Here is a 26031-nt window from a genome sequence, read left to right as displayed (position 1 = left end):
TGCCTCTTATGTTTCTTGGGTGGCAGAGTCTTCAGCTCACGCTTGCACTGGGAAATGTCACCGGAGAGGGACCTGCCCTGTGGTGCTTGCACGCTCATCCCGGGGCTCCGGTGTGAGGGCCTCTTCGCGACAGGGGGGTCTCGCAGGGCCCCCCTGCAGCCGAAACCCGTTTCCTTAGGTACTTGCATGCACCTTGGGTCTCTGGGGACATCCTGATGTTGCAGGTCACTCTTGCTGCCCGCACCATCTTCATCCCTCCACCGGGAAACCAAGTCTCTAAGGGGGGAGGAGTGGTGCCATAGTCTTTCAGGTTCACTGTTTGTGGCATGACCCTGAGCCCGACAATTTAACTGACAGGCAGGTGCTCTGAGTTTCAAGAGTCTGTTCAGAAGCCACAGACTTGGTTCTTTGTGCTGTACATGCAGTGGTAACTAATTCCCGAAAAGAAGAGGGACTGATGGGGGAGAAAGGAGGGTGGGAGAAGAAAAGAAAGGGACATGTCCATAATTCCGCCCACTGGACTGGTCACCTTGAAATGACTAAGTGGCAAAACCACTGGCTTGGGAGGAAGATGAGCTCAGGGTTCAGCGTGGACTCTGGCACTGTGTGCACCGCTCAGGCCAAGTCGCTGAGTCTCTCTCAGCGTCCGATCTTCTCTCCATAAAGTAAAAAGCTGAAATAACTGACAGCTAATGTTATTTAATGCTACTTCCTACTTTAAAATTCTGGTCCCATAAAGAACATTTTCCTACACCTGCAACCAGTCTTGGACAAATTCTAATGCATGACTTTGAATAACTTTCAGCAAACAATTAGTTAACTTCATCGTAGATGCCTGGTAGCTGGAAATATAAAACTTATGGAATTCACTGACAATATTTTCTGTTTTCTTTTGATTCAACATCAGGATACATCACCTGGAAATTAATCCCAGTTTTTCTGCCACATCTATAGGTGACTGTCAGATTCTTATTTCTGCTACAAAATGGTTCATTTCATTTATAGTCAGTTTTATCACCTATGATTACATAATCCTGTGATGATTTGGAAGACAGTTTTTCCCCCCAAATTTTAATGTATACTTTTTAATTTGGGGCTGTGCCTACCTGTCTGAGATCCTGTATTATCTTTTTAAAATTTTATTTATTTGATAGAGATCACAAGTAGGCAGAGAAGGGGGCGGAAGCAGGCTCCCCGGTGAGCAGAGAGCCAGATGCGGGGCTCGATCCCAGGGCCCTGAGATTATAACCTGAGCAAAGGCAAAAGCTTTAACCCACTGAGCCACCCAGAGGCCCCAATTTATTTTAAAACATTGAAAAGGAATTTATGAGGTTGTTGGAGAACATCACGGATTTTGTATCTTATTGAACATACAGTGGTTACCAAGAACTTTACATATAGCCCCATATTCCCACCATCATATTGGGCTGCTATGAGATTTCATGTGTTCCAGAATATTCCAGAATATTCCATGTATTTTCTTAGCCTTCACTCTAGAAGAGAAGCTTCTTGAATGCCTAGAATGTGTTAATCCCGAAATGACTTTTAGGAGAAGTCCAGGAAAGATCTTGAATCGATAAAGAATTGATTCTCATTACACAGTATCGTACTGCAAAGTAAACACAGAGTAATGTTCAGGCTCCAATAAGACACCTAGAGAGTCACAAGTCTTAAGATAGTAATAATAACCACACAACAGATGCTTTGTTGAAAAACGAAGCCTCATATTTTATTCCATGGTATGAAAACTATGAGAAGTACTAGTAATAGGACCAATACTTGAACATCATAGAGATAGATTCCTAAAAAAAACAAAAAAAAAAACAAAAAAACAAAAAAACAAAACTAAGTTATTAGTTAATAGTATAATTAACTTCTTTGTAGGGTCTTCTTAGCCATGGAGGCATTGAGTCAGGACTTAGACGGTGGTTAACCGGGACCCTTTCTGAGGAAATTAATCTGATTGGTGAAACCTTTAATACATTAATCTCTTAGATCATTGCTAACTCCTGGGGTATGGTTCTAATCTCACTCCTCGTGTTAAGACAAGCTTTTATATAAGCTATATTATGAGGATATCCACACTGGCATATGGTATGAAATGTGATGTTATCAATTTGGAGTATTAATGTGATTTTGGCAGTAGTTGGCTTTGCAGAGATTTTCTTTAAAGCAATTACATTCACTGAGAAAAGATTTAAGTTAGGGACCTTTTTTTTTCCTAATTTACTTAAAGCATTCACTTGACATTTAACTAAACTGTAGTTTTAAAGATATTTGACATTTTAAAATCACAAAAACTATAGATTATGCAGTATGTACAGCATGTAATTTGGGAGTGAGCGTCTGTTTGATGGAGTCATAACTTGCTCATTAATTTCTGGGAAATAAACTAGACTCATACCAGTCATCTGTTTCTGTTTCGCTTTTCACTGAATCTGCTTCTTTTTTCCCCCTTTATTCCTTCAACAATACCATGTCCAATATTCATGATTATTCCATGGATAACAGTGACTTGAGTACCTTGAATGATAACGGAGTGGAAATAGTCTGGATTTATTTCTACGTGCAGGTCATTGTAGTACTTTCTTGAGGGGTGGAAACAGAATGAACTTGTTCGATTTTGAGACTCATGTTTCCGCCGAGTGAGCAGGTACCTGGCTTGTGTTGGTGCGTCCGCTTCCCCATCCTCTGCTCTCCCCCACACCCACTCTCCTTGCACATGCATGCTCTGTTGCTTCCCCACATTGCTGTCTGTGAGATGTGATTACTTTCTCCCGGTCCCAGAAAGTCGTGTAAAGGAGATTCAATAGGACACCAGGACATCACTGGAAAGAGAGAGAAAGAGAGACACAGAGAGAGAGAGACAGAGACATATCTGGACCACTAGGGGCCACACTTTGTTTTCTACTGACAATGAAATGGCTTTCTTGTTACTGTTCTCATGCCCTCTCCCCTTTACTAACTATTCTCTTTTTCTTCCTGCAAATGATTCAGTTAGGGTTTCAGAAAGAAGCAAGCAAATGAACAAAATCCCTAATGCTTGGAATAGGGATAATAGGGTTGTTTTCTCCAGGGTTGACCTTGGCATGGACGTTGGGGTAGAATCATCTTCTGGGGAAAACGGACCCTCTTCTAGCCCAGACTGGGGCCACCTGCTGCCTAAGGTGGCCACACTGTGTAGTAAAGCCCACTTACTCTTGTTAGGCAGAATTACGGCAAAAAAAAATCCTGTGTACAAAGGGACCCTACGTATTTGTGGGTTGATTTTCACTCCATGTTAAAGTGGTTGAAATGTGTTAGAGTCTCTGTCTTCTGAGTCACGGTCTATGAAGAAGAGATCAGACATTCTTACTGGGGTAGGTAGGTAACTGCGCTTGATGGGAACAGGGATGGGAAAGCGGATCTTGTTTTCTTTCATTAACTTAGAATTTTATTCATCTCTGATTCCTTATAGCTGGAATTAAGGTTGCTTACCAAGATACGAAGAGACCTGGTTGGCAGCATGATAAGAATTAGAAAGGATACAGATGTATGGAATCTGGAATGAGGTCTCTCCAGATTTACGTGCTGCTTTGGAAAGGCCAGAAATTTGGCTCTGAGTTGTTCTGTTTTGTTTTGTGTTTTAGTCAACACTAAGGGACATACTTCAACAGCTCCATGATTTCCTAGGGGTTAAAAATAAACCAGTTGTTCCCAAGAACAGGTACCCCTCAGAGAAAGGTAACACTAACATTAGTCCCCAGCGTCTACGTGGAAATGAGTAAGTGACGAAGTAAAGGGTGTTCTCAACAGCAAATGTTTAAAGAAATGGAAACCTGTGTGTTACGGGCCTGTTTTTCTTTTAAGATTTTTATTTATTTATTTGACAGAGAGAGATCACAAGTAGGCAGAGAGAGAGGGGGAAGCCGGCTCTCCACCGAGCAGAGAGCCCAATGCAGGGCTCGATCCCAGGACCCTGAGATCATGACCCGAGCCGAAGGCAGAGGCTTAACCCACTGAGCCACCCAGGAGCCCTTTACAGGCCTTTTCTGTAACATTCTTTGATCACGAACATTCCTCAGTTGGTGTGATGGAGGAACGGCTATAAACGTCAAAATCACATTTAGCTCCTGAATGTTCTTTCTGGTCAGTGGGACCAGCTCATTCTCTCTTCGTGCTCAACCAATGTTGGGTTCCATTCCCTTGTACTCAACTAGGACTGTGTCTGTCCCATTTCAACTATTGGAAGCAGGTTCTGGGTGTATATATTTCATCTATGCTAAACTTCCCCAAACTTGCAAAACATAGTCACATAACACTGTTTTTAGAACTCTAAGCATTGTGTTGCTTTTTTTCTGCGCTAATACTGTTCAACTGGGTCCTTTCAAAATCACAATTCTTTATCAAACTTGTTAAAGAAATCACAAATTTGTATTTATTTTAAAGTGCTACCACATTATGTGATGTCTAAACCTACACTAATAAACATTTAAAATTGGCAAATGACCAAATGAAATAATCCACAACAATTTTTGTTCAGTTTAGTTTTGGAACCTAATGAGAAAATGCTTTGTTATTAAATACTGTTTTCTTGTTTTTTTACAAATTTGGTTATTTTAATCTGTTAATATTTTCTTGACTGCTTCTCAGTCCCAAACCCTCCGACCTGTTGTTTTATTAAACTCTTTAAGGTAAGTACAGATTTCCACGCAGCTGGAAGAAGTAACACAGGGGGATTCTGGGTACTCATTACGTGGTTCCCACAAAGGTAACCTCTCGCAGAACCGTATGTAGTCCACTAACACCATAGAATATTGACATTGAATCGGTGGACACACAGGCCACTTTGCAGCCCCATGAGAATCCGCATTTAATTCTTCTTAGCCACTCACATGTCCCTTCTGCCCCTACCACCTTCCTCATGGCCGGCCACAAAAACTCTGTTCCTATCTTCAATAGTATTGCCATTTCAAGAATGTTTTAGACTCTGCAACCTTGAAGGGCTGACTTTTTCCCACTGTGCATAGTTTTCTGGAGGTTCATCCAGGTGATGCACATCGATAGTTCATTTCTCTTGATAAAATTATTATTATAGTAACATTTACTATTTTATTGTTTTATTTGTTATACAATAGTACTATATTATTATTTATTACTATGTGTGAACCATTTACCTTTGAGTTGTTTCCAATTTTTTATTTCTTTTTTTAAAAGTTGAAGTGCAGTTGGCACACGATGTGGCATTAGTTTCAGGCACTGCGCAGCAATTTGACAATTCTGTGCGTTACGCTGTGCCCTGATCAGGGGAAGCAACATGTGTCCCCATAGGGCGCTATTACAGCGCCGCTGACCCGGGTCCCTGCGCTGGGCCTTCCATCCGCGTGACATACTCGTGGCATCACTGAAAGCCTGTGCCTCCCACTCCCTTCACCCGTGTTGTCTGTCTTCCCTCCCCCTTCCCCAGCAACCACATGTTTGCTGTTTGATTTCTGGGTTTGTTTCTATTTTTTGTTTCTTTGGGTTTTGTTCTTTAGATTCCACATATAAGTGAAATCATATGGTATTCATCTTATGTCTCATATCTTTATCTGATATCTTCACATTATATCCTCCGGGTCCAACCGAGTTGTCAAAAATGGCAAAACATCATCCTTCGTTTATGACTAATAGTCCATGGTATACGTGCGCAGTTGTGTGTGTGTGTGTATCCATTCCATTCTGTGTATACACAGACACCACGCACATGCACGCACTCACATATGTACACATCACATCTTTATCCTTATTGAATTCATCTGTTGATGAAAACCTGAGTCACCTCCATAGCTTGGCCATTGTAAATAATTCTGTAATAAACACACTGTTTATGATTGTTTTGGTTTTCTTTGGGTAAATACCCAGTGGTAGAATTACTGGACTATATGGCTTTTCTAGTTTAACCTTTTTGAGAACCTCTGCACTGCATTCCATGGTGGCCACCCCGATTTATGTCCCTACCGGTCGTGCATGAGGGTTCCTTCTCTCCACATCCCTGCCACCACTCGTTATTTGTTATCTTTTTGACCCTAACTGTTCTGCCTGGTGTGAGGCACAATCTCATCGTGGTTTCGATTTGCATTTCCCTGATGGTGAGAGATACTGTTTGTATCTGTTTGTGTCAAATGTCTGTATGGCATTTTTGGCAAAATATCTATTTAGGTCCTCTACTCGTTCTTTAATTGGATTTCTGGGTGTGAAGTTGTGTAAATTCTTTTTATATTCTAAATATTAACTCCCTATGGAACGTATGATGGACAAATATTTTCTCCCATTCAGTAGGTCACCTTTTCATCTTGCTGGTAGTTTCTCTCACTGTGGAAAAGCTTTTTATTTTAGTGCAGTCCCAAAAGCTTAATTTTCCTTTTGTTTCTCTTGCCTCAGGAGGCAGACATATCTAGAAAAATGTTGCTATGGCCCACGTCAGAGATTACTGCCTATGTTCGTTTCTAGGAGTTTTATGATTTCAAATCTCACACTTAGATCTTTTGTCCATTTTTTTTTTAAAGATTTTATTTATTTATTTAACAGACAGAGACCACAAGTATGCAGAAAGGCAGGCAGAGAGAGAGAGAGGAGGAAGCAGGCTCCCTGCTGAGCAGAGAGCTCGATGCGGGGCTCAATCCCAGGACCCTGAGATCATGACCTGAGCCGAAGGCAGAGGCTTAACCCACTGAGCCACCCAGGCGCCCCGATCTTTTGTCCATTTTAAGTTCACTTTAGTGTGTGGTTCAGGAAAATGGTCCAGTTTTATTGTTTTATATGTGGCTGCCCAGTTTTCCCAGCACCATTTGTTGAAGAGACGGTCTTTTCCCCAGTGTATATCCTTGCCTCCTTGGTTGAAGAGTGATTGGCCGTATAATCATGGGTTTGTTTCTAGGCTCTCTCCTCCATTACATCAATCCATGTGTGTATCTTTGTACCAGAACCATCCTGTTTTAATTGCTGTAGCTCCCAAGTTTTGATTATTAAGAATGAAGATACTAGAGGCATTTGTGTGTGGGCTTTGTGTGACCATAAATCATTTCTCTGGAGTAAATGTCTAGGAGAGCAATTGCTTGGTTGTTACATATTTGACTTCTTAAGAAACTGTCAAACTGTTTTTCCCAGCGTGGTTGTTCCTACTAGTGATGGATGAACAACTATTTTTCTCCACGTTCTCGCCAGCTTTGGTATGGTCACTGCGTTTTATTTTAGCCACTTGGCACATGTATGTAGTTGCATTTCCTTGTGGTTCTACTTTGTGTTTCCCTAGTGACTAATGATGTTGAGAATCTTTTCATGCGCTTACTTGCCACCTCCACATCCCTTTACATACCATGACTCTTCATGTCTTTTCTGTTTTCTTTTTTTTTTTTTTAAAGATTTTATTTATTTATTTGACAGACAGAGATCACAAGTAGGCAGAGAGGCAGGCAGAGAGAGAGGAAGGGAAGAGGCTCCCTGCTGAGCAGAGAGCCCGATGCGGGACTCGATCCCAGGACCCTGAGATCATGACCTGAGCCGAAGGCAGCGGCTTAACCCACTGAGCCACCCAGGCGTCCCAGTATTTTCTCTGTTTTCTGATCGGATTGTTTGTTCCTTCACTGCTGGGTCTTCAACGTTCTTCCCGGATTCTAGACACCTATCCTTGTCAGACGTGTGGTTTGCAAATATTTCCTACCCGTGCGCAGCGTGTCTTTTCTTCTTCTCATAGGGTCTTCCACAAAAAAGTGTTTAATGTTTATGAAGTCTAATATGTCCGTTTCCTTTTATAAATTGTGCTTTTGGTGTCCAGGCTGGGAATTCTTCAGCTAGTTCTAGACTTTCCTCTATGTTTTTTTCTAAAATTTTCATAACTTTACCTTTGGGTCTATGATCCATGAGTTAACAATTATACAGAGTTTGGATTCTGTTAGAGGCTCAGTTTTGTTGTTGCAGCGTGTGGATGCCCATTTGTTCCTGCATCATTGTCAAACGGTTATCTTTACTGCACTGACCTGCCTTACACCGTGAACTCTGTTGGGCATGTCTGTGTGGGTCTGTTTTTGGGTTCTGTGTTGTTATCCACTGATGTATGGATCTGTTAATTTGCCCTTACCACATGATCTTGTTACTAAATTTATAAAATCAGTCTTGAAAATGAGTATCCTGATTTATTCTTTCTGAAATTATTTAAACTATTCTATTGGGGTTTGAAGGCTTTCTTTTTTTAATATTTTATTTATTTATTTAAGAGAGAGAGAGAGAGAGCACAAGCAGGAGAAACAGCAGAGGGAGAGAGAGAAACAGGCTCCTTGCTGAGCCGGGAGCCCGATGCGGGACTTGATCCCAGGACCCTGAGATTATGACGTGAGCCAAAGGCAGAGGCTTAACCCACTGAGCCACCAGGCATCTTGGGTCTTGAAGGCTTTCTTCTAAAACATATTTTAGAAGAATCTTGTCCGTATCTTCAAAAAAATCTTGTGGGGATTTCGATAGTAACAATGATAAACCTGTATATAAATTTGCGGAGAATTGATATCTTTATAGTGTTGAGGTTTCCAACTTGTTAGCATGGTGTATTGCTACAGTTATTAGCTTCTTACTGATTTCTTTCCTCAGCAGAGCACAGTTTCAAGGGTATAGTTTTGTGCCCTTCTTGTTACAGCTAAGTCTTTTTTTAAATGATCGTAAGTGGCATTATAATATTTCATTTTGGGCCTGTGTGTTCCATGCTGGTCTGCAGAAATGCCACTGAATTTGGTATGTTCATTGTGTATCCTGTGCACTTGCTCATTTCAAGTATTATTTCCAGGCATTTTCTTATAGACCCCTTGGCGCTATCTATGTAGACAATTGTGTCACCTGCAAAGAGGGGCAGTTTTATTTCTTGCATCCTAATCCATATGCATTTTTGTTCTATTCTTGGCTTACGGCTCTGGCTAGATCTCCCAGCACAATGTTGAATAAAACTAATGAGACCAGACATTCTTTCCTCGTTCTCAGTCTTAGGGGGAAGCCTGCAGTCTTACGCCATCCAGTGTCATGTTGGCTTTAGGTTTTTTAAGATATCCACTGTCAAGTTGGGGAAGTTTTCCTCTATTCATATTTTACTGGAAAGTTTCCTCATGATTGGATGTTTAAATATGTTCAATGCCTTCTTTCTACATAGATTATCACGATCTAGTGATTTTATTCTTTAGGCCATCATGATAGCAGATTATATTGACTGATTTTCAAATACGGAGCCATATTTATATCCCTGGAATAAATACAACTTGGTCATGAGGGATCATTCTTGTTATATATTTCTTCTGTTTGCTCTTACTTTGTTAAAAATTTTCATGCCCATATTTTTGAGAGCTAATATTGGTTCGTCGTTTTCTTGAAAAGTTTCTGTCTGGTTTTGGTATCGGGGTATCTGATCTTGGGCAGCCACAATGAAATGTCATACACTGAGTGGCTTAAAGAGCGGAGATCTGTGGTCTCATAGTTCTGGAGTTTGGATACCTGGTAGCAGAGGGCGGCATGATCAGCTTCTGGAGAAGACTCTTCCTGCCTTGCAGACACCTGCTTCTCAGCATTGCTCATATGGCCTCTGCTTAGCGAATGCATGTTGGGGGCAGGAGGGAATTTCTTTCTTTTTCTGTTGCTCTTATGAAGCCACCTTAGTAAGCAGAACACATGTTAAAACTGACAGAATGAAGGATTTTAAGACCAAAAAAAAAAAAAAAACCACCAAAAACAAAACCTTGAATAATTCCTTTAGAAGAGCATTTTATAAAATCAGATCAACACCTCCCACTATGACCTTATTTCATCTTAATTATCTCCTGAGAGCCCTGTCTCCAAATACAGTTACAATGAGCAGTAAGGGGTTCAGTATGTGAATCTGGGGGCAGTGATTCAATCCATAGCACAGGGTAACGTTAATGCCATAAAACACACAAGGAAGTTGCCTGTCCACTTCTGTTTTCTGGAAGAGATTGTAAAATAGATATTAATTTTTCAAATGTTTGGTAGATGTCTTAGTGCATTTGGGTAGCTGTCCAAGTGTATACAGCAGAATAGCACAGACCAAGCGGCTCAGAAACAGCACAGATTTATTTCCCACAGTTACTGAGACAGGGAGTCCGGGATCATGGTGCCGGCTGGTCTGGTGTCCGGTGTGAGTGTTTTCTGTTACACAGAAGCAACTTCTTACTGTCTTGTTCCTCACATGATAGAAGGAGGAGGGAAATGTTCTGGAATTTCTCTGATAAGGGTGCTAATCCCACTTATGGGGGCTCTGCCCTCCTGACCAGATGACTACCTGAAGGCTGTACTTCTAAACAACATCACCTTGGGAGTTAGGTTTCAACATGTGATTTTTGGGGGGACACAGACATTCAGTCAATGCCAGTAAAATTTCCCTTAAAACCACCTGGCCTGGAGAGTTCTTCTGGGAGGGTTTTAATAGTTACAGGGTTATTCAGATTTTCTGTTTTGTGTTTAGTAAGTTGTGATACTATGTGCTTTTTTCTATTTCTTCTAAGTTTTTAAATTTATGTGTGTATTTTTTGTAGTTTCCCCTTATTATTTTATGTCTGTGGGGTCTGTAGTAATATTTGCTCTTTTATTCCTGACATTAGGTATTTGTCTTCTACCTGCCACCACTGTTTGTGTCAGTCTTGCTAGACATTTGTTGCTCTTTGCAAAGAATCAGCTTCTGTTTCATTGTTTTTTTCTGCTTTTCTTCTATTTTAAGTTACTTTGATTTCTGCATTTATCTTATACCTCTTGCCTTCTCTTTACTTTGCGTTTATTTTCTTCATCCTTTCTTAAGTTCTTTAGATGGGAGTTTGGGTTGCTTATATGAGAATTCTCCTGTTTTCTAATGTGTATTTTTAATACTATTAATTTCCCTCTCAGCATTGCTTATCTGAGTTCTCCAGCTTTTGATAGCTTGTCTTTTTCTTTTCATTCATTTCAATGTACTTTTTTCTTCATTTTCCTCTTCGATCCCTGGATACTTAGAAGTGTGCTGTTTAGGGACTGGTGATTGTCCTGTCATTTTTCCCTTACGAATTTCTAGTTTGATTCTGAAACGTACAGCAGCTGGAATTAGATATTCAATACCATAGACTTACTGGCAAAGCCAGAATTTCCCTAGAAAGAATGAACATTCAGACTTACTCCTTTTGGAATCCGTTCTTTTCGGACTGTACTAAATCACATATCTAGAGACAACCTACTTAATTAGCAAACTTTAGGTAACGTATAAATTGATGAAGCATTTCTTCGACCTTTGGGAAAGCTGTTACTTTATAAGGCATTATGCATAAAATATATAGGATTATCCTAGTTCACTCATTCAGACTGCTGACTTTATCATCACTAAAATTTCTAAATCTATCTAAACTTAGTGATAGGGGAAAAAACATAGGTAGGAATCCAAAAGACTTACCTTGAAAACCAAACTTTAAAATCAATTCATTTGACGTCTGCTCAAGCCAGTAATTGATTTTTGTTTATTATGCTGTGACCAGTATATGTTTTCTTTCCAAGAAAGCTGTAATTTATTTGGGGCAGGTAATAAGAATAAGCACATTAACTAGGAGATGTGGGGGACACCTGGGTGGCTCAGTGGGTTAAAGCCTCTGCCTTCGGCTCAGGTCATGATCTCAGGGTCCTGGGATCGAGCCCCGCATTGGGCTCTCTGCTCAGCGGGGAGCCTGCTTCCTCCTCTCTCTGCCTGCCTCTCTGCCTACTTGTGATCTCTGTCTGTCAAATAAATAAATAAAATCTTAAAAAAAAAAAAAACCAAAAAACTAGGAGTTGTAACAACCCACCACCTAATAATTTAGGACGACAATGACTAATCAAAGTGCACGACAAATCACATACTTTTCGTGTAGCAGGCATGAGGATGACTTTCTTTAACTTTCATGCCCCTGTTTCCTGCAGTGGTGTATTGCGCAATATCTTCAAGAAAGAATTTTTTAAATGGACCGTTGCTTGAACGTGCCTCATCACAATTACCTGGCCACACCTTGAGAGTGGATGATGTAATTGTCTAGTTCATATCTCAGATGAATATGCGGCAGTGAAACGAGACGTGCGATGACATCATCAAATGTGCTTGAATCACACATTTATGCTTTTTCATTCTGTTCCTATGTTTTGTATGGTTTAGGTTGTCGGGATTCCAGCTGCCGTCCTCCGTCGTCAGCACGGGCTCGATCCTCACGCTGTGGTTCACGACAGACTTCGCCGTGAGCGCCCAAGGCTTCAAGGCCCTGTATGAAGGTAGGACATTCCTGGACATGCTGTCCAGACCTCCTCCTGCTTGCGGTTGGGGGTTCCGGATCTCAGTGCAATTGTGCAATATATTCTTGACGGCACAGCACCAGCTACCGTCACCGCCAAACTTTCTGGGGCGAACCGTGTGTTTACAGTTTTCCTCTCTGGGTGGTAGTCTTTTTAGTTGGAGAAGTGGTTTTCTTTTGACGTGTGGCTGAGAAGTTTTGATCATTTTGAGTACTAACTTGCAGCACTGTTTCCGTGAAAAATTCACTTTGAACTCGGAAGTGTTTTAAGAATTTAATTCTTAACTTTTCGCTGGACAGTAATGCCGTGAGTGCTTAAGTAAAGAGAATTCCATGATGCGAGTTTTTCTTGTCAAAGCTGCGACTTTTACTTGAGAAGATTGTTTTGGTTTTACTGTTTTTTCATGGCAAGGTGTCTGCATTTTGTGTTTTCAGATTTTGTGCCTAGGTGCCCACTGGAGTCCTGATATTGTTGAACTACTGTTGAACTTGGGGACAGACATTTTAAAAAGATGAAAGAGAATTCAGCCTCTAAGAGAGGAAGTGGTAAAGATGATCCATTCAGGAATTCTGTTTTAAGAAATTACTCTAGTAATTCTTTAAGCGTGAATGCTGAGGTGTATCTATTTTCACCTTGTTTTACAGAGACATTTAAGATTTTCCTTCCTGTGTAATACAGAGTCTATTAACTTTAATATGAATACATTCCCGAGCCTGTGAATTGGAAATAGGCTGTGGGTAGGGGTATAAGCCCATGGGTAGTTTGGCCTTATTTCCTTAGGGTGTGGTTCTGGATTAAGTTACCTCTGCCTATGCTTTTGTGCAGAGTCTCAGTGCACTTGGGGGAAAACCGTTCTTTGTGGAAAGATGAAATCTACTGTGCTTTGTGCCGCTCAGCTTGGATACTATGCATTACCAGAAAACATGCGTAGAATGTTGTCTTTGCACAAGTATCTAGACAGACCTGTTTATCCTCTTATTTCATGTTTTGGATGGAATGATGGTTAGCATTGTTTACTCTTCTGATTCCAGTTGTCTTTCAGGCCTCTGGATTTGCATACATGCTGGCAGGATATGTAATACACTTGCAGGTGCTTAAGTCTGTTACCATCAGGGAGTAACTTAATCTTTGGAGAGTAACAAGCTAAGTGAAGGTTAATAGGTGCTATTAGCTTTCAAATGTGCGCATACCTACCACTTCCTACGTACGCTAACTTCACATAATTTCTTTTTTGCTCAACATTTCGAAAGTGTTTCTAAGGCACTTGGTCCTAGCTACCCGTGGCTGTCCTGTCCACATACCTGGTATTTGCTCAGATGGTTGATAATGCTCCAATATTTTAGAAACTGGCAATTTTCCTCTCCTTCCTGACAGAGTTGCTACTTGGATATGATATTTTGCTCAATTTCCTAAGATACATGTTGTGGAAACGCGGTTGATGTTGGATAATTGCCAGACGAATAATTCCGCTGACTCTGCACTATTGTTGTGGATGTTACTGGTTTTCCTGATGGTTTAAAACACACGATCGGGGAGACTGTCTCCACGGCAAAGAACACTGATGAGTGATTATTATTTTTATTTAAACGAAGAGGAAACCTACTTAACCAGGAGTTCAGTTTGTGCATCGTAAAGTTGTTGATCTGCGGACATGCTTTTTTATGAAGTTTATATTTTAAATAATGACATTATAATATAGTCTGATATTTACAAGCAGATACAAGACTTTTTCTTGAATGGAGAACAAAAAAAGATACTGCATTAAAAAGTGCTTTTTCAACAAAACTAAAATTGTATATAATATTTTGTATCTCTATTTTAAAAATACTTCTCCGTTAGCTTAAAGTTCTCCTGAGAAAATCAATATGTAGTACCTGGAGAAATAAAGTTAACTGTGGTCTCGACAGAGGATGGGGGCCTGGAGGGTTTATCTGGAGGAGAGCAAAACCTCCACTGTGAGCGCCAGCTGACTTGTCAATAGTCCACGTTCCCACGGGGAAGTTAGATACAGCTGTAGGTACTGCCACTGAAGAAAGGGAGACTTTCTTGAAAATTATGCATAAAATATACAGACATACCAATCCAAATAAAATATAAAGCAGAACCAAGGATAAGGGGCAGGAAATTATGTCAATTTTCATTGGGAGCCAGAACACTGAATCCTCTGGGGGATTCAGATTTCCTTGATTCTCTCGAGTTTTCATTTTGAGGACGCTGTCCATCAAGTCAGTGTTCTAATCCGAATACTATAATAAGATTCTAATGTCGTTTCCAAGACCTCTAAAGGAAACTTAATTTAGTTATAGAACAGTTGATCAGCTTGTCCAAAAACATAATATTCTGTAGTCTTAAACCACTACCGTTTTCCAGATAAAATTAGAGTGTATTTAACATTACCAGACTGATGTTTGAATTTTTAAGTACATTTGCTTAAACTCTAGAAAACGTTTCAAACTTTTAAAATATGTCTAAACATATGGTTTCACTTATTTGTGGAGCATAACAAATAGCATGGAGGACATGGGGAGATGGAGAGGAGAAGGGAGTTGGGGGAAATCGGAGGGGGAGATGAACCATGAGAGACTGTGGACTCTGAAAAACAATCTGAGGGTTTTGAAGAGGCAGGGGGTGGGAGGTTGGGGGATCCAGGTGGTGGGTATTGGAGTGGGCACGGATTGCATGGAGCACCGGGTGTGGTGCAAAAACAATGAATACTGTTACGCTGAAAAAATAAAAAATTAAAAAAAAATGTCTAAACATGATAACCTTGATAACAAGTTTGATCGGGGCATTGAACACCGTAGTTTTCTGGCAGTGATTTGGAATGACGCTATTTACATAAATTATTATTCATGCATGGAAATATTATACTGCATAATGAGTATGAAAACAATAATTTAAATGTTCTAATTAATGCATTCAGTCAATGAATTTAACCCTGGAAATTAAGTGGAAATACTTATAAATTTCACAGTAACATTGCTCATCAACAGTAATTGACTCTCTAAATATGGAGACCTTCGGAGTCTTAGTAAATTTATAGATTCTCAGTGAAATCAACATATTCCAATACATACATACTTCAGTAAAATTGAAGTTACCAACTTAATAGGGTTTTTTATAAGATTGCATTTGCTAGGTTCATCATTGAACATTATTCTTTATAGTAAACCAAGGAATTGACATTTTTTGATAAATTTACAATAGAATACATTGAGATTATACATAATGTACCATGACAAGGATTACTATCAGACCTCCTTTATTTGCCCAGTATTGAAATATCATATATGTAAATAGCACTTATTTATATATTTCTATTAGCCAACTTTATTTCATTAAGATTTTAGTTAGCAAAAAAAATTCTTCATTTATTTCATCAAGTTTATGTTTAACTTAAGAAAAATATCATTTAGGAGATTGGACAAGGCATGACAAATATTATGTAATGAAAAACACGCATGACGAGGCATGGCCATCACTTGACTTGAGGTCAAAGAGAACAAATCAGTTCAATGGCGTGAAAATCTAGGCAATGTGCCCCAAAGAACACTTCTTATTTTTTTTTCACTTTTTAAAAGATGTCTTCTTCTTTCTTCCTTTCTCTCTTTTTTTCTTTCCTTCTTTCTATCCACCCCTTCCCCTCCTCCTTCCATCCTTCCTCCCTTTCTTTCTTTTTTCTGAGATGCCCCTATTTCTAATGTTTTTTTCTAATTCATGACAAAGTAATTAAATGTTAAAAACATTCACAAATAGAGCATGAAAACTCTTCAACCTGACATTTGAGTTATTTTGGTTTGAAGTCTGATTTATTTTTAAATGACTTTTCTTATGTTAATGCACATGTTGGTTTTTGTTCTGGGAATCATTCAAATATCTCACAGACTATTTCCTAATTTTTATTTGCTGATGTTTAATCATTTTACTCTTGATTAAATTTTTTAAAAATGCAATTTTCACAATTATGTACCATAATTTAGGTTAACTTTTTAGACATTTTGCAGGTGAAGTAAGTTTTCTTGGACATTGGTTGTATTTTTCATAATTCCACATTTTCTGTGAGATAGAATTTTTATGCCTAATACCATTTACATTTGGGTAGAAAACACCAACTCTGTGATTCGGATTAATGAATCCCCTGTGTATTCACTAGAATCAATACTTCCTTGCATAGAACATTTTTCAAACGTGTAGGGCAATTCCATTGGTTTGGAACCAAATTTTCTTTGAACAGTTGGCAAAGGGTTTTTATCTATGGGACAGCAGATGTTTTAAAGGAATCAGAATGAAAATCATACTCATATTTTGACATAGATATTTACATCTGGTAAGATAGAAGGGAGGTTACGCCGGATTCTTAGGCAAAACTGATAAATTGTGGGAAACTACTCTTTTTAAGATTTCCTTAAAAATTGTTGCTGACATGGTAGCTGAAAAGGGAGCATTTTTAACGACACATGTAGATAGTCATATATTTTGATCATCAGATGCTGATTTTACACACTCAGCTTTTCCCTCATCTTTCCAACTTTCTATCTTAGAATATACCGGACTTCAATTTTATGCACGTAGTATAAGACTCTGAGTGAAAGTTATATTTGAATGAAACAAATACTGGTGGTATAACGAGGAGGAATTTGACATGCTAAATAGTAAAAATTTGCTTGTGGCATGAAATCGTGTTTCATACAAAACAGTTCATTAATTGGAATGAGAAAAACAATTGCCCATGAAGATAGTTTAAGAGCCTCCCCTGGGTTATAAAATGTTCTTCTAAAGGAATTATTCAAGGTTTTTTTTTTTAAATTTTTTTGACTTAAAGTCCTTCATTCTACCAATTATAACACATGTTCTGCTTACTAAGGTGTACGTTAGGTGTACTAAGGTGTGTGTGTAGGATGGTATGAACTCCTGTGTACATTTTCTTATTAAATTCCTATAGGATTCCTATAAGTGAAATTAAATAGCCTCGCATTTTCAGGTAGAGGAAGTGAGGTCATAAGTGACAGCCGGCCAAGACCTCATAGCTACAGAATTGTGAAAGCAGAGAAGACACGCGAGCCCAACTCTGTATTGAAGTTCTAATCCTTACTCCCTCGCGATTTAGCCTCTCATGTTCTTATTTGCGTGCGACATCGGCAAATGTAAACTCATGAACGTGTGCACTGACACTTGCATGCATACAGTCAGAGAATTACGTTTTTGCACATGTACATGTGCAAATACATCCACGTGTGTGCGGAGGCACCTAGGTGTATGTCGGGGAATGTGTGTGTGGTTATGCAAATGGACACACAGATGTCCTCGTTCATTCTTTCTCTCATTTACTCACTTAGCTTTCACTCAGCATCTCCCAGAGACCCAGTGCTGAGCTAAGTGATAGGAACACAAAGATGAGAAGGGCCGTGGTGGTTCTGAAGCCACAGTGAAGGAGAACATGGCCCCTTTCAGGGGAACATAGAGACTATGTTTGACAAGTGTTGGTGTTTGACAAGGTTGGGCGAAGAAGGAAGGCCAGCTGCCCTTGGGGGCCAGGTACAGGTCATTACAGAATTAATCTCAGATGATGTGTTTAAAAAACTCCTGTGGCAAATGTCTTCATTCTGTCAGGGGCTGAATAGAAGCTTTGCAGGAAGATAGGAAGGGCAGGGGGATCTTTCTGAGAGAGGAAGAGTCACGTACAAGGCTGTGGAGAAAACTGAGTACCATCTTGTGGAATGCAGAAGTAAGGGGAGGTTGATGGAGGACTGCCTGGAGGGGGAGATGCTGGGCCTCCATTCTCCTCAGGGTTCACAGGGACGTGGAACAGGGCCCCACTGCCCCGCCTCAATCGAGGAGGTCATTTCTATGTGGTTTCATCTGTGGCTTCCAGCAATTCCTCTGTGTCATCCTAAAAGCAAAAGCTGAGTGAATTCCACCGGACTATTACATAAACTGCAGCTTTTTAATCATGCTTTCATTTCACAATTGTCATCTTTTGGCCCTTCAACATGGCTTTGGCGTCGGAAACCATGAAAGCAGAGGGGAGATCTGCATCTGGTAAGTTCCGAATTCCCACAGCACTTTGCCTCCAGACTGGCCTTGGGAACCATCTGGCTCCCCGTCTCTGTGTCCTTGAGAGTAGTAGGTGCTAAAGGAACATTTGAGTCCTTGACATTTGTCACCACCTAAATATTCAAAACCAGATTTTGATAAGAAATCTACATTTGACCACAACTTAATTTCATCTAGTATTTTTCTTCTCCCCTCAACCCCTAAAGTGAAAACCACTTTAAGTGCCCCAATTAACTGATGTGAATTTGATCTTCCCTCTGGTTAACACATCCTCTCATCTAGAAGATTCTAAAACAGCACTGAACTTTTTTAAAGACAAAGAGATTCGTGGTCCACAACGTGCTCAAAATGTTCATGTTTAAAAAATAATGGACTTAATACAGGCCATCATTGTAAGCTTGTGAGGACTTAAAATGGGTTAATTTCATTTATTATTTATTTATGTCATGGATGCAAATGGCCAACATCTTCATGTACTCCACAGGTTTTCAGCAGGGAACAGGGGGTCTTGGCTCCAGTGAAGCCCTTTTGTTCTGGGGTTCGCCGCGTCAGGAGCTCCAGGGCTGGGGTGGGGCTCTGGACCAACCGTGCGTTTCTCGTTGGCTGAATGTGTTTGGCATTTCCCTCTGACACATCACTCAAGCCGAATTTTCTTTCCTTTAACACACGTGGATCTGGACTTAGAAAGAGCAGCTAGATTATTACCCTTCAAGCTTGAAGCTTTATTTAGAATGTCAGCACTGATTTATTTCTCGCCTGAAGTGATTATCCAAACTCAACCTGAATTAAAGCGTGGAACATGAATGACCCACCTGGCAGGAAAGAAAACTTTCTGAGAACGGGATGGCCAAGCGACAGCAGTTAGCTGTCCATTAGCTGACCCTCAAACATGATCTTGGGTTAATAACAAGGACTGGGGATGGAACACATGGGAACGTCTAGAATGCCTTTCCTCCTGATGGTTTCGGTTGTGTGAGTGGGTAAGCGCAAGTAAGGACACACCTTTACCTTAGAGTGAGCAAAGCTGTTGGTGCTCATAGCAGACCCTGTCCGGGTGCACACCCTAGAGCCTGGGTATCCTTTTAGTTCTTGATTTGCAGAGACTTTCAGAAAGCTACATGTGAACCGCTAAGCAAAGATTTTGGAACGGCACTGGAAAGTAATTGTTGCTATTAGTAATACCAATATGAACGCCTCCAAAAAGCACAGGCATCGGAGAGATAGGATTCCTTTCTGAAAGGACAACATTAAGGCAATCAGATAATGGGGCCGCGGAAAAGAGATTCAGGCCTGCCATAAAAAATGAGTTTCACCCATCGAGCAAGGCCTATCTGTAACCGATGCTATTGACGCTCTTGATGAAGGAAGAAAAGGTAAAATGAGTACCAGAGGCAGAACACATTGCCAGAGGCAAAGCCACATCCAGTCCGGTTCTGCCAAGAGGAGTGGCACACTCTGGGATGAGATTGTTGAGTCCGAGAGTCACAGCCGTGCCCGTGGGGCCATGGACTGTGCAGGGAGGCCGCTTGCTTCTGTCCCTGTCTTGTATCTCTGCAGGCTTCACCGCGTCAGGAGCTCCAGGGCGGGTGGGGGAGCATGGATCATCTCAGTTCCTACGAGGCTGGGAAATGACATGCACAGTTTGGTGGGTGGGTTTTTGTGCAGAAAACATTTCCCAGGCTCCAGCAAGGTCTCGAGAGTTCCAGAACTAAGGAAAAGGTCAGAATGACTGTAGATGGGCGAGAAAGCCCTGCTTACCTGCGTCACCAAATGTTCTTTCATGATTTCTGTCACGTCTCCTATTTCTGCCGTTCTGACTGCACGTGTACGCAAGGAGCCTTCGGGTGGTGACGTGGTGACACACACATGCCTGAAATGAGAGAAGAAGGACTGTTATATCAGCATGAACCTCCTAGTCCTGTGCATTGCAATTTACTAATCTGGCATTTTGATTTTATATATATTGGTTTTGTGAACTTAATTAGTGTGTATTTACCCCAGAGAGATGAAATCTGTGCTCTGTGCATTAGAAAGTCTTGTTTCTGATTCAGTAGGAGAAGATTACTATAAATTCATTAAAATAGTACATTCTGTGGGGAGGCCTACTGAGAGTCTGAGCCAGTCTTCTGCCCTGATCTCACACACACACACACACATGTGCGCACACATATGCACACACACACCCTCATTACATCACTATGTGCAATATTCCGTCAAGCATCACTATAAGGAAGTATTTTTTTCCAAGTTGCTCATACTATTAAGAAAGAATCAGTTAGTCTTAGTCCTGTATGCATTGATATAACGGGATGTCCATAATATATGAAAGGGAAGAAAACAGTAGAATCCCATTTTGGTGAAAAAAATGTGTTGTGAAGTTCTTGCACAAGGGTGTCTTCCCATGTCCGTGTGTCTGAGTGTGCATGTATCATGTACGTGCATTGCATACACACGTGTGCTTCTGTGCATATTCAGGGAGTTGTAGAATATTCAGGGAATTGTTAAAGCACATGACTTTGGGGAGGAATTAGGAAGAAGGATTGCTTGATTTTTTTTTTTTAAAGATTTTATTTATTTATTTGAGAGAGAGACAGTGAGAGAGAGCATGAGTGAGGAGAAGGTCAGAGGGAGAAGCAGACTCCCCATGGAGCTGGGAGCCCGATGCGGGACTCGATCCCAGGACTCTGGGATCATGACCTGAGCCGAAGGCAGTCGTCCAACCAACTGAGCCACCCAGGCGTCCCAGGATTGCTTGATTTTTTTCTGTATACTTGCATCATTTAGCTTGTAAGGAGCATTAAAAAATTAAATAACAAACATCATAAAAGAAGGTCTTTCTGAAGAGGATGTGGAAATCAGTATTCTTTTTTTTGGTAAGATTTTATTTATTTATTGACAGAGATCACAAGTAGGCAGAGAGGCAGGCAGAGAGAGAGAGGAAGGGAAGCAGGCTCCCTGCTGAGCAGAGAGCCCGATGTGGGGCTCGATCCCAGGACCCTGAGATCATGACCTGAGCTGAAGGCAGAGGCTTAACCCACTGAGCCACCCAGGAGCCCCAGAAATCAGTATTCGTAAGTGAATTTTTGACTCACATCTGGAAGTTGAATGAAAAGTTGACCCAGGTGATCAAAAGTTCTTCAAGATTATGTGGTTTGCAAATGGCTGACTTCCTGCCTTCGAAGGCCATCACTGCAGCTGAAACGTTTCCGTCATCTGAAAATGAGAGGAAACAATGCATACTGACTACAAGTCCACATACAGAAACAGTAGCCTGTCTACAAGGGACATGATAAGAGGCAAACTAATCTCAGAGGAAAGACATCTTCCAGATCATTTTCGGTAACAAAATAAGGATTGGTTAATGTTTGTCCATAAAGGGAATTCCCAAACCACGAGTAACAGACTTATATTTCTTAAAATATTCTTTGTTGATTATAATTTATTTTATTCTTTTTAGCCACTCGTCTCCCAAGATTTTTTATTAATATTGTTTGTTTTTTAACTAATTTCTTGTGTCAAATTGCTTCAAACCTGTAAGCATATATATACACACACACACACACACACACACACACACACACACACACACACAATATTTGAAATAACTCATTTCAGGAAATATTTGAAGAATAAAAATCGATCGTTCCATAAGATGAAGTTTTACAAACAAAAGTTATGAGATGGAGTGATTTTTGATCGTCTTTTTGTTGCTGTTGTCATGGATCTGTTATGTGTGGCTCATTATGTTGGAAATCAGATGCCCTCTCTTGCCATTGAAAGACCGTCAGCCCTGGGCTAGCTATTATGTGGGTACTGGGGATGGAAAATGTTAGGGGAATCTAACTGTGTTGATATCTGCACGTAGACGAGGGCATGGATCCTGAGGTCTGGTGTGCTCTGGTTTCCCAGTCACCCCCCGTGTGCCCCTCACGCGTGTTACATAGGCATTGGTTGCATCAAATTCCTCCCTGTGAGATGAGGCATGAACAGCGCCAGCCTCAGAGCATTGCTGGGAAACTTACAGAAAGTTAGCTACTGCAGTGGTTTGGCTCCGTCTCTGGTTCGTAAGAATTTTAGTTCATGCTTCTAGTTCTGCAGACATATCAAAGATGCCCTGAATAGGTATAATGTGTCACTATTTCTGCAAGTTGTGAATTATATAATACCCTTCTTTGAGGCTTATGCCCCCCTCTCTCTCTCTTGCTAATACCGTCTTTGCCATCCTATTCTTGGACACTGTGTCTACCCCATCCCTCCTTCTCCCCACTTTGTGTCTCTTCGTCTTTTTTATGTAGTGAGAAAAATTGCCAGATGTTGATGATTTTTTGTTTTTCTTTTTTTAAATTATGTTATGTTAGTCATCATACAGGACGTCATTAGTTTTTGATGTACGTTCCATGATTCATTGTTGGTGTATAACAGTGCTCTGTGCAATCCGTGCCCTCCTTAATACCCACCACAAGGCTCAGCCATCCCCCCAGCCCTTCCCCTCTGAAACCCTCAGTCTGTTTCCCAGAGTCCATTAGTGAGAATGCAAAGTGCCATTTTATCCCAGCTAAGAGGTTGGGTGATACTTACTAGTTTTAGGACAAACTTGGAAATTCCACATTGTGGTTAAGGTAACTTCTTAAGTTTTCTCAAATCTCAACTCATGTCTGTAGGTATTTTTGCTGTTGTTTTGTTGTTGATTTGTTCATTATTTTGAAAATAACAGGAGTATAGGATAGAGATCTGGAGGAAAGGAAAAATTACTTTTTTTTTTTTTTTTTACAGTTGCTGCTAGTTATAGTTGGTTAGTCTGAGGTAACACAAGGAAAAGATGGGAAAGAATGAGATTGATTTGGATTACGGAAAGAAAAAACTTAAACACAGGCATACATAGAAACCAGAAGAATCCAAGACTGCTGGAAAGAGATGTCAAATATTTAAATTAGAATAAAAATATTACAATGTGATAGTTATATCAAAATCATTTTAGTTTTAAAGATAGAGAAACACTTCCCTTCATTGGATCCTTTTGTGAAAGATATATATGCCACATTAAATATAATCAGTCTGTAGCTATATGGAAAACTTAAGCTTTAAACAATGCTTCACACTCTGATGTGTGGTGGGAAAAACACAAAATATGCATTCAAATGGTAAAAAAGGATAGAAACATTTATCTGCAGAGTTCTTAAATCAGTCTAGAAGAGATTCAGAATTCATTTCCATTCCTGACTTTGCATTTAGCATGTAAATTTATTATCCTTTCTGATATCCTTGCTACCTAAGGTTGACGGGTCACAGAGTGTCCGGCATCTGTGTTGCTGAATCGAAGCGTAGTTCTCAAAGGGTTTGTTAGCCTAAAAAGTTTCCAACCTCACTGGGCAGTTTCTCTGCTTTACTTGCTTCCTTTAAGTGTAGTCAGAAAATGGTTATCTACAATCTCTTGTGAGTAATAGATATGACGGTGACCTCTATGGAATTTATATTTCAAGAAATAGTCCATTATGATTTATTCTTAGTTTCAACCAAACAAGGCACTGATTCTATTGATTAGCTGGAAATGGCACCATATAGAGTTACTCTATGAGTTGGTCCATTTTCTATATTTTTAGAACAGTTTTAGATTTATAGAAAATCACTCATCTCTTATTATTGTGAACGCTTAAGTCACTTATCATTCGTTAGTGCTAATCAGAGGGGAAGAAACCAAAACAGGAAATATCTTTGATTGTATACCAGCATTAATCAAAAGCTTACAATTCAGAGGTGAAATTAAGCTTATAAATCAAGAAAACAAATAATTTTGTCTTGTATTTGTGTCCTCCCAAATCTTTTCTCTAAAAACCAATTATGGAAAGTCTGGTGCTGCTCAACTACCCATTTCATGACAGTAGAGGTTGAAATGCCCTTTCCAGACGGCCTCCGTGTTTGTTTTAACTAAGTTCCTTGCAGACGTTCGTGACATTGGTTCTTACAAAATATAACCTTATATTTCTTTCATATCCTCAGGGAGAGAAAAAAAAAAATCATTTAATGCCAAAAAAAAAAAAAAAATGACCTGGGGCCTGTCAACTTGCAACATTAATTTATATACATCTCATTAAGCTTCTGTAGTCTTTTAATCAAATACATCTTCAAATGTTAATTTTGTGGGGTTTTTTTTTGAATCAGGCATCTCTTTTTCCTAAAATATGTTTTTAAATATTAGAATAATGGAATGGAAAGCTCCATGTGGGAAGAGAGGAGAGTGGGTGAGTAGACAGCTGGTGTGTGGGGGACGCTGCGGTTTCCTCCTGCAGTTCTGTCCGAGTGTAGGAGGCAACAAATGGGAGGTTTTGTGCAGGAATGAGATGCTGAACGATGTCAGCTTTGGATGCCTTATCCTTCTTAACTCATAAAAATGGGATTTTAACATTCCACATCTTATTTTTCATTTTTGAAGACTTTCACACTTGCTCAAAACCTTCCCATATGGCACAATTCTGACATGTGTATCAAAATTTATGTATTTACTTGACTCTTTTTTGGAAGAGAAGTTTGGATGCGTGAATCATAAGGACAGTGATAATGAATTACTTTTATATTACGTTCACCCAGTCACAGGAACTGGCTGGCAGGTGTTTATAATTAATCCTCATATGTTTATTACCAAGTTCCTGAAAAAGTAAGTGATTATTTTCATGTGTAGACTCCCCTATAAAATAAGGCCATTTGTGCTTTCAGTGTAAACGACAAACAGAACACAGCATTACAATGAAATACAGCATTACGTACAACACTCACGTTGCACAACACACTTTAGGCAGGATTTTAACCAAGACAACGCGATTGTTTCCATTTTCAACAACTTCAGGACAAGAAGCCATCCAGCATGCTAAACCACAGAGTCTCGTTAAGACTTTACAATTTGAAAAAAACCTTTGTTGTACATTAAGTTTCATTTAACCCTTACAACTTTGTACGTGATGACTTTACTCCTAGAGCGTTACTCCACGAGGTGCGATAACTTTCCAAAATGACATTGCCACGCAGGGACCGCAGAGCTGGGGTCCCGGTGTGCTCACCCTGAAGAGAACTGGCAAACTTCTTCCCTAAAGGGCCAGACCGTAACTCCTCCGGCTTCCCAGTCCGCCCAGTCTCTGTCTCAGCTGAGCTGCAGTATGAGCTAGTCCCTAATCAGGGGTTGCGTGAGTGAGCATCCTTGAGTTCCAATAAAACTTTATCCACAAGGATAGGCGGCCATTACATGGGACCCTGGCCGGAAAGCCAGAGCTCTTTCCTTCTCTCGGAAGCCTGATGGTTTTTCCTGCTGGGGGGGAGGGTTGGCTTCATTGTTTAACCCACCGTCTAAATATGCATAGAAAAAAGTCAGTGACCTGACAAAGGGCTCCCCATGAAGGCCAGGCTAATTGTTTGGCTGTGACCGACAGGACAGCCCTGTGCATCCCCGACTGACATCCCAGGAGACGCGGGGCTTTAGGAAATCAAACCCTTCAGAAGCTGGTGATGAACACGTCGTCTGCTGATACTTTGCCCAGAGCTCGTGCACATTTTCACTTTTGTATTTTGTGTGTGAGACGTGGCCACTGCAAGTGTGTACGTTTGCTGTTGCGTGTGGTGTCAGCTCCCCGAATTTCCTTTCTGTGTGTCCTTCCTCCTCACAAGCTCCCAGGCCCACAGGCATCGCCCTCGGATTTCAAC

At 40.3% G+C, this 26031-nt stretch overlaps 1 protein-coding gene across 2 annotated transcripts in view; it reads left to right on the top strand.

Annotated features, from left to right (window-relative positions):
• CSMD1 (CUB and Sushi multiple domains 1) overlaps positions 1 to 26031 on the top strand; it is a 2014336-nt gene that overhangs the window by 585519 nt on the left and 1402786 nt on the right. For both annotated transcript variants that reach the window (XM_047713603.1, XM_047713595.1), the window contains exon 3: positions 12155 to 12267. In XM_047713603.1, coding sequence (XP_047569559.1) covers positions 12155 to 12267 — 113 coding nt within the window. The remainder of the gene's footprint in view (positions 1 to 12154; positions 12268 to 26031) is intronic.

This window comes from Lutra lutra, chromosome 2, assembly GCF_902655055.1.
Source record: "Lutra lutra chromosome 2, mLutLut1.2, whole genome shotgun sequence".
Classification (NCBI taxonomy): Eukaryota; Metazoa; Chordata; class Mammalia; order Carnivora; family Mustelidae; genus Lutra; species Lutra lutra.
Note: the sequence above shows the minus strand (reverse complement) of the source record. Positions and strands in the feature narration are given on the sequence as shown.